Raw genomic sequence first — 10,281 nt, forward strand, 5'->3', positions numbered from 1 at the left:
TGACGTACACACTTGCACTGACGTGAATGATAAAATGTGACAAAAAAAGGTTTAATTCTAATAATTATTTTATGGCTGAATATTTTTTGTTTGTTTTTTAAGTAAAAAGCATATTATAGCAAGTAATACATCATTCATTGATTACAAATGCATTACAGTTTTTTGGGGAGGAGAGTCTGGAATGGATTTTATTTTAATGAGGAAAATTATTTGAGGAAAATTATTTGAGAATAGTTTTGAGCAACCAGTGTAGACAAGGAATGAATCAAAAGCTTCACTCAAGGAACCACTGTAATGCATGTGAAATCGTACAGTTGTCATGGCAATTCATATAATAAACCAATTAAAAATGACATGCCGTCCTATTTACGTCCACGTTCACGTTTGTGTCATAACGGAAATAGAACTACTTCCTGCTTTTAAGTCTAAGAATCATAGGCAATGGAGTGCGGCCAGACTGAACACGAGCCGAACATTTCTTCATTTGTTATTATTTAACCGGTCAATTCCTATCGGAGCACACAGCCAAAAGTGAAGGCCCGCCCACAAAAAGTGAGAGAAAATCAACCCTTATTTGTGTCTGAAAAATCGCTAAATCAAGCAACAAAGTAATATGGAAACACTGGGCGGCAGAACTGTCCTAAGAGGAATATGAAATTTGATTGGTTGCTGGCGTTCACGTGGCGCAGTGATAAACCAGCAAAGCACTCGGCTCTATTTTGCTCATTGAAGGCAGCTGAAAACAAACATAGGCCTACATGTCTGTTTACCCCATTTGTGTTCATCCACAAGGCAGAGAGAAGCAGAGGGAGGAAAACATATTTTCCAGGACAATGCAAGCTTTCCAGGACATTTGACTTCCCGCTCATTTTCCAGGTGTTTTCAATGACTGTAGAATTGGTAAATCTTTTTTTTTTCCAGGACACGTGGGAACTCAGATTTAAAAAATGATCAATGTTTGAGATGCATATTAGCATCTTTGAACACAAACAATACATTATAAATGTAACTAGAGTAATAAAAAGAAAAGTGTGCAAGTGTGAAATACATATATTGTATGCAATACAATCCCAGCGATGGTGTAGATCTACAATAACAAATCAACGTTCATCTTAGATGAGGGCTGCCTTACACGGGACTGATGAACTATCAGGCACATATTCAACACAGACACATTTGCATATTTACATTTATATATTCACCTTTTTGGAATGAGTTTGATTTTAAAGTTTGGACACCACTTCCCTTTCAATCGCATGAACTGCACTGTCTGGGTGTCATGATAATTAAGTGAAAGCAATGAAACACCCATAATATCAGGATCCAATATAACTGCCAATTGGGATAATAACATGTATTGTGACTCACATGTTTGCACTTGACAGTCATAAAAATATTTTTTCCTGTGACAAAATAAAAGTGCCAGTCATGGATTTCAGTGTGACTCTTTTCTTGTTGGGATTATAAAAGGATTAGTGTATAAATCACTTGCATATGACAGCATGTCTCTGCAGTGTTTTATTTTTTAATGTGGGGGGCATCCAAAACCTTTTGAGAAAAAAGTGGATGAATGTTCCCGTCAACAAATGTTATTTACGAGAAAACTAATGCTCGCATGTAGTTGTCTATGTGTATGTGTACAGGTATGAATTCACCTCGATTGGGGATCCAAGTACAACGAGAAGATGTATGCTGGCCAAAGACATGGTGGTGCCGGACGATGGGGCATCGGAGGCCTTGCAGGTGGTGTGCTCCTGATGGGGATGTTCGTCCTCTGCTGGGAGCCGATTTGGACGGCCACCATTGGACGAACGCTGGGAAACGTGGGGCGGTTTCGGTTATGGTGGAGAAACGCCGCTGACAACCGCACCCAGGAAGACTTTACTTGTCCAGGCGGGCAACCTTGCCTGGTTGCCAACGTAAGTAGTAATTGTCTGCTCCAGGTGTGTCGGAAGTGCTTCAGTGGACAAGACATTCCAGTGATAGCCAAAGGGTGCCAACTGACGGTGAAAGCCACGTGTTCTTTATGTGAGTATGATAGGAAAAAAAGGAATTGCACCAAGAACAGCAATGGCACTGACTGGACAATCACAGTGAGCCAAGACACGTGGATAGCCAATGGTTCTGAAATCACGGGAGGATCCACGGTCGGGTATGTCATTTGGGTATCCCCTAATACTACAACCACCAATGTCACAACCCACGTTGTTCCTATCGTGCCAACCTGTATGAAGATGGCACATGGACTGATTCGAACTGAGGTGCGTTGGACAATCAAGTTCTCTATCTTACCAGAGTGTCATCGTGCTCGACGGGCGTGGTATGACACTCTTCTGGGGAGGACAGGAACGTTGCTGGGATCCGCCAACCTGATTGACAACCAGATTACTACAAGCAAGCTACACTACACTGGACAATATACACATGATGCATTAGTAAAAGTGGCACAGTGGTTGCCAACTGCGGTGCAAGTTCAAGCACAGAATGTATTACTTTGGGAAAAACAAGTGCAGTTTCAAGAAAAAGTAAACAACTCCACTGGTGAGGTATTGCAAAATATGACTGATTGGATGAATTGGACTGCGTGTTCATGCAATACATACATGCCAAAAGACAAAGAAATCGATTTAAAGCAATTGTAATAACAAATAATTATTACGAATGGCAAAGGATATGGAATATTACTACTAATGTTTGGTTATACTTACAGGCAGACAAAAGTCTGCATGCTAAATCAGGGGTACACCAATCCATGCCTGAAAGAGAAAAATGCAATGTGTGACTGGGATTATGAGGTGCCCCGAGATGTGCTATATCAGGTAGGGCCACATACCTTATGTGTAGCTGCAAACCGGTCGCATCCCCAGTTGCCGAAAGTACCATTCTCTGGCTGCCTCAAGGATGTCTATCTGTGGACATGGAACAATCACACTTATCGGTTAACTAATTTCACTGATGCCACAGCTCTCACCTTGATCCAGTAGGAGGTGTTGCATGACAACCATTTGGGTATCTCCTTGAAGGAGTACAGTTGCGCACTGAGCGAATCTAAGGAGCTAAAACAGATGGTGAAAGAACACCGTCATAACATTGCTAAATTACAGATAATGACAGTGGTATCCGGGGAACAGGTACTTGCAGTGGCAAAGACGGTAGAACAATCATCAGCGTCGCACTGGTAAAATATATTCACAGGATTATCACCCTTTGCACGAAAAGTAATGACTCCTCCATTGATTGTACTTATTGTGGTATTATGTGCGATATCTTTACTGTTGAGAATCTTCTGCCTAGATTTAGTCATAACTGTTTTAATTTACTTATTTCCTCAGTTATGATACCGCTCTTCAAGATAGCATAAGAATGAGAGGAGTCAGCTGAAAAAGACACACTAGCAAGAGGAACTGCAGCCATTTGTCTGTAAACTTGTTTGTGTCCAGAATATTCTGTAAAAAGAAATCCTTTGAAGGACCTGTTCACCGTTCTCCAGTCTGTATTCAGAAAATCAACATTCTCTCAACCCAAACAACAACGAACACGCGGAAGACAAAGAGTGTCATTCCAACATTACTCAATGTACTGTATGTACTTACCTCTATGTGAAACGGGTAAAACGCGCCATGGATGACAAATTAACTACAACCCTTTTGGAATGAGGGGACGATATTTTGAAATAACATGTATGGATAATATCTATGGGAAACAATCACTTTACATACTGGTCAATTATGAGAGGATCATCAAACGACAAAACTATAACAGGGGTATGGGTCTATAATGGACGGATTTTAATTTGGACGAATGTGCCAGGATCTGCAAATATTAAGAGGTTTCATGAGTCCAGGGGGGGAATGAATGGAAAATAACCATGGTTTGATATGTCCTCATGTAACCTCTTATATAAGGCTGAACTGTTGGTGGAATCGAGCCTGAGAACTCTTACCTTGTTTATACTGCAGTCCTCCCTGTTTCGAAAACATGTTTTCGAGGCAGGACACCTGCAGTCCTCCCTACCTCAGAGACATGTTTTCGAAGCAGGACACGACTCATAGAAAGGGTGCCTGGGCGAGGGCTTGGCCCGCCCGGTTTCTCACGCTCACCCCTTTTTGTTAACGAATATAAGACGGAGCAGCACACGGTGTGGGTAGAGTCATCTGAGGGAAGCGTACGTTCGCCCAGCCGTTAAGCAGCTCGTTCTACCCGGACCGTCGGCTCTCCGGTCTAGTGTCAAGGTAAGCGCTGATGATGATTATATTATGCTGCTTAGCGTTGAAGTGTGTTGATTGCTGTTTGCGGGGAATAAAGGGCACATTTGTTCTAGCACAGTACATCAGTCTCTGTGTATTCATTGCTGCCGCCGATCACTCACGATCCTGCATAAAAATACAAAAGTGAAGTAGTGTTTTCCACAAAACAGGGGCGTCAGGCAATTAAAATGTTTTAATTGTAATTAATCACATGACTTCACTAGTTAACTAACGATTAATAACAAATTGTCTATCTGTTCTGAATGTACAATAATAATAAAAATTCTAGGTTTTCATACTCTTGTTAGCAAAAGTGGTAAAAAAATGTTAAACTAATAGAAATAGTTCAAATAATTTTTGACATCTATAGCCGTCAATGGCAGTGAATGAGTTGAACACAACACTATGAGGTAGATAAGTGCTAATGAAATAATGTCCATTTCTAAATTATATATATTTTTGAAATTGTGTGTGTTACCTTGTGATTGAGTTGAGTGGCGCCCTGCAACGACGCTCCCGTCTATCTGGAGCAGAACTCAAAAAGACCTGGAAAGACAGGACTGAGACACACAAACAACACAACACCTCGGTCATTCAATAACTCCATTGCTCAAATAATAATAATAATAATAATAATAATAATAATAATAATAATAATAATAATAATAATACAAACAGTTTCATATCGAAGCTAGCTCTGTACTAATGAAGAAGCATAGATATTTGTTTTGTAACAGACTTTTAAAATTCAAAATACTTATTCAAAGCATGTACTTAGGTGAAAGTAAAAAGTACAGACTCTGAAATCAATGTACTTCAGGTCAGCAGTTGAAGTTGTAAAGAGTGACTTGCGTGACCTCTGGCTTGTCAAGGGATGGCGTTACAGCTACACTAACACTAAGAGGTGCTACAGCCCCGCCAGAAATATATCCCCATAAAGACCCTCTGGCATTTTATTTGACTTTCTAAAATGCACAGGTATTTATAAATGATCTTGCTTCTCCAAATCTGTTACTGTCGTCGATTGTACTCTCCGTTACACGTTTGTTCCTTATGCGGCTGTCGCTGGTTCTGCCCAAGTCCCCAAGATTTCAATCAATGAAGTAAGTTCTCAAATGTGGTTGTCTGTAAACTGCATCATCATCTGTGGAAGTTGAAAAAACTTACAAACCTATTTTATTTTTAACAACGTAGGTAGTAAATTAAATATATCCATTTTCAAATGTAAGGAGTAGGAAAGAGAAAGAAAAAAGATTAAGTAAAGTAATGGAAAAATCTACCAGTGCCAAGTATTTGTACTTTGGTATGTGGTCAGCTGATAACAGTTAGCTGCTCTATTTAAAAAATAATGTACAGTATGTACAGTATGTACAACTCAGTATAAAAATGGAAAATTGGATTAGAAAATAGTGCAGTAATTGGCATTTTTACAGGTTGCAAAACTCCAGTGTCCTCATATTTCTGATGCATTTTTTTAAATTTACTTTTAAGGGTAATACTCTAATATAAGTTTTAAAGGATACTCTGAAAGAAGAAACTTCTTTTCCTTTCGGCTTTTCCCTTCAGGGGTCGCCACAGCAAATCAGTTACCTCCATCTAACCCTGTCCTCTGCATCCTCTGCTCTCACACCAACTACCTTCCATGTCCTCTTTGACTACATCCATAAGCCTCCTCTTTGATCATCCTCTAGTCCTTCTGCCTGGCATTTGGAAACTCAGCAACCTTCTGCCAATATACTCACTATCTCTCCTCTGGACATGTCCAAACCATCTCAGTCTGGCATCTCTGACTTTATCTCCAAAGTGTGGTTTCCCTCTGATGTACTCATTCCTGATTCTATCCATCCTGGTCACTCCCAAAGAGAACCTCAGCATCGTCATCTCTGCCACCTCCAGCTCTGGCTCCTGTCTTTTCCTCAGTGGCACTGTCTCCAGACCAAACAAGATCGCTGGTCTCACCACAGTTTTATAAACCATTCCTTTTATTTTAGCTGAAACATTCACACACATCACATCTGACACTTTTCTCCACCTGTTCCAGCCTGCCTGCACACTTTTCTATACTTCTTTTCCACACTCTCAATTGCTCTGGACTGTTGACCCGAAATACTTCAACTCCTCCTCTCTGTAACCTCACTCTTCCATTTGGGTCGCTCCCATTCACACACAGATACTCCGTCTTGCTACAGCTAACCTTCATTCCCCTCCTTTCCAGGGCAAACCTCCACGCCTCTAGCTTCTCCTCCGCCTGTTCCCTGCTCTCACTACAGATCACAATGTCATCAGCAAACATCATAGTCCATGTCTAACCTCATCTGTCATTCTGTCCATTACCATAGCAAACAAGAAGGGGCTCAGAGCTGATCCCTGATCTAGTCCCACCTCCACTTTGAACTCCTCCGTCACACCTAAAGCACACTTCACCACTGTCGTATAGTCCTCATACATGTCCTGCACCACTTGAACATACTTCTCTGCTACTCATACAAAACCACAGTTCCTCTTTGGGCACCCTGTCGTAAGCTTTCTTCAGATCTACAAAGACAATGCAGCTCCTTCTGACCTTCTTTGTACTTCTCTATCAACATCCTCAAAGCAAATACTGCATCTGTGGTACTCTTTTTTTGGCGTGAAACCATACTGCTGCTCACAAATGTTCACCTCTGCCCTCAGTTTAGCTTCAATTACTCTTTCCCATAGCTTCATTGTGTGGCTAATTAGCCTTATTCCTCTGTAGTTGCCACAACTCTGCACGTCTCCCTTGTTCTTAAAAATGGGCACCAGCACACTTCCCCTCCATTCCTCAAGCATCTTCTCACTATTTAAGATCCTGTTGAGCAACCCAGTCAGAAATTCTACTGCTACCTCCCCTAGACACGTCTGTACCTCCACAGGTACATCATCAGGACCGAGTGCCTTTCCACGCTTCATCCTCTTCAATGGCCTTCTCACTTCATCCTTACTAATCTTTGCTACTTCCTGGCACACAACAGTCACTTCTTCTACTCTCCGTTCTCTCAATTTCCTCATTCATCAACTCTTCAAAGTACTCTTTCCATCTTCCCATCACACTACTGGCATCTGTCAACACACTTCCTTTATTACCCTGACCTGTGTTACATCCTTCCCCTCTCTGTCTCTTTGTCTGGCCGACCTGTATAGATCAGTCTCTCCCTCCTTGCTATCCAACCTAGCATACAAGTCATCGTAAGCCCCTTGTTTGGCCTTTGCCACTTCCACTTTCACCCTACGCTGCATTTCTCTGTACTCCTGTCTACTCTCTTCAGTCCTCAGTGTCCCACTTCTTCTTAGCTAACCTCTTTCTCTGGATCCACTTCTGCACCTCCTCATTCCACCACCAAGTCTCATTATCTCCTTTCCTTCCGGATGACACACCAAGGACTGTCCTACCTGGCTCCCTGGTCACATTTGCTGTAGTTGTCCAGTCATCTGGAAGAACTTCCTGACCATCCAGAGACTGTCTCAACTCTTCCACCATTTCGTCCTCTGCTCTGCCTTTGCCGTCTTTGTCTTCCTCACCACCATAGTCATCCTACACACTACCTTCCTATGCTACCTTCAAATTACACCGTCTACACAAGATGTAGTCTACCTGTGTACTCCTACCTCCACTCTTGTAGGTCACCCTATGTTCCTGCCTCTTCTGGAAGAAAGTATTCACAACAGCCATTTCCATTCTTTTTGCAAAGTCAACCACCATCTGTCCTTCTGCGTTCCTCTCCTGGATACCAAACGTGCCTATCACCTCCTTATCTCCTCTGATTCCTGCGCCAACGTGTCAATTGAAGTCTGCACCAATGACAACTCTCTCACTTCGAGGGATGCTCTGCATCACTTCATCAAAGTCCAACCAAAAGTTTTCCTTCTCCTCCAGCTCACGTCCTACCTGTGGCGCATACCCACTAAGAACGTTGATCATCACACCTTCGATTCCTAGCTTCAGGCTCATCACTCTATCTGACACTCTAATTACCCCCAGGACGTTCCGAACAAACTCCTCCTTCACGATAACTCCTACTCATCATTTTTCTTCCTATCTACACCATGGTAGAGGAAATTGAACCCTGCTCCTAAACTTCTAGCTTTGCTCCCTTTCCACCTGGTCTCCTGACTACTCTGAAACAAGAAAGAGCTGTTAATTTACATTTACATTCTTGCAGCTGCAATTGTACAATATGCCTAATCAGAGGTGCACATAAGTGGTGCGCAGGTGCACCAGTTTCAAGTGTGTCATTGCGCATTTGTATTTATTTTGCATAGTTAGGAGAGCGAAGCGGTCGATGGGACTGAAGTAGAGTTGCATCATTTGTGAAAACTTGAAAACAGAAACCGTTGTCGTGGGCCAAGTCAACATGCTAACTTCAATTGTGTTAAATATCAATTTCATGTATTTTTGTAAGACAGAAAATTCCATTGTTTTTATTATTGTAGTGTATCCAAAATGAGCACCAAACAGCCTCGGGTGCTCTTTTCACTGCTAATATTAATATGACTGTATCTTGCGGTTATGATTTTAACTCTTCTATACTGTAATATACTGTATCTAACTTCTATTGTAAACTATTGAATGATTCATTATAATAAAAACAAACACTGCAAAATGACTTTTTTTAAAGAATATTTAAGAATTAAGTTTTAAGAATTATACTAAACTGGAAGTAAATGTGACTTTGCATTGAGTGCATTATGTGATAGTTATGATCAATTCTGTATTTACGATGAGATGTTAAAAAAGAAAATGGGTTGAGTGGATTTCAATCAGATGAAAGTTTTGCAATAAGATGAGAGACGCAACAGAAACCGACTCTCCGCGCTCGGCTAACGAAGCATCCACTCTCTGCCGTCCCAGGATGCACCTGCAGGCCCTTTTCCCCTCGTCTTTGGCTCCATGCAAATCAAGTTTCACTTCTGTCAAATCACGCTGATCTCATGTCATATTATTGTTGCAGGTTTGAATAACTTTGGTTAAAAAATTGTGAGTTGATGAGCAACGTGTTCCTCACCTACCTCAACTGCCCTTTGCTGGATAGTCCGAAAAATCGCTTTTAGATGTGCAATTTGCAATCAATAGTCTTAATAATCAATTAGAAATAATCAATATGATTGTTGTTTGCATATTTCTCATGGCCTCACCATTTCTGGTAACTGTAAAGGGGGAAAAAAAGTCTTGTGAATTTGACACAGCACAGAGACGTGTGTTGTTAAAAATTCTGCCAAATTTGAATGATTAAAAAAAATAAAAAATAAAAAATAAAATGAGGACTTGAAATGGTGCAAAATCAAACCATTGTCTCTACCCTCAAAATGTGTGGGCGTGTCCATAAAATATGCTGAATCCACACCTCACTCAACTGTTTACTGTCAATCAAATACCACTAGTGTAGTTAGAAGTACTGCCTACATGTACTAAGACAACAATGGCACTCAATCTACAATCATGTTAGGAGGCTTTAAAATTAGTCTATTATTCTAAAATAAGCATAACAAGCTAAATAGTGGGGCAAAATGTGATTGTTGACCCAACGTGACCCAAAAACATGACTAGGCAGCTCAAGTTGCTCATAGTGGGGGTGGGCCGACTTAAATGCCAAAGTGCATCACTGGCCGCTGTTTTGGTCGCGGACAAAAAATAAAGACGAAAAAAATGATAACAAACAGTTTAAATGCCGTACCTTCACAATTCTTTATCGTCCGACATCGATCAAATTAGATTAAATGTGCTTTACAACTAAATTTGATTTGATTTCCCTTTACAGGAAATGTGACCGAAATTGACAGTGGGACTCTTTTCTTGAACAAATCAGAATCAATGTCTTGAGTGAGTTGAATGTTTTTGCCATTTTAAATACTCCTTGTAAACTGCTGGCACATTTGCATGCTGTTATATTGTGTTTTTGTATATTATTTGTGGTTTCTATCATTGTGATGTAATAATGGTGGTAAGAGGTGGATAAGGTTAAGTAAATCCCCACATACCAAATGCACAGCCTGCCACTGGTTGAATGATGACTGA

General features: G+C 40.9%; 1 protein-coding gene across 1 annotated transcript; it reads left to right on the forward strand.

The window, feature by feature from the left end:
- The first annotated feature begins 442 nt into the window (after positions 1 to 442).
- On the forward strand, positions 443 to 4,300 carry LOC144059247 (uncharacterized). Its single transcript, XM_077578195.1, has 2 exons — positions 443 to 552; positions 1,622 to 4,300. Exon 2 carries the CDS (start codon positions 1,686 to 1,688, stop codon positions 2,640 to 2,642), a length of 957 nt encoding a protein of 318 aa, XP_077434321.1. The 5' UTR covers positions 443 to 552; positions 1,622 to 1,685; the 3' UTR covers positions 2,643 to 4,300.
- The last annotated feature ends 5,981 nt before the right edge of the window (positions 4,301 to 10,281 follow it).

The sequence above is a fragment of the Vanacampus margaritifer genome, chromosome 10 (assembly GCF_051991255.1).
Source record: "Vanacampus margaritifer isolate UIUO_Vmar chromosome 10, RoL_Vmar_1.0, whole genome shotgun sequence".
In the NCBI taxonomy this organism is placed as follows: Eukaryota; Metazoa; Chordata; class Actinopteri; order Syngnathiformes; family Syngnathidae; genus Vanacampus; species Vanacampus margaritifer.

Coding starts and splice junctions, on each gene's coding strand:
- LOC144059247 (XM_077578195.1), top strand. CDS start 1,686: ATGTATGCTGGCCAAAGACATGGTGGTGCCGGACGATGGGGCATCGGA.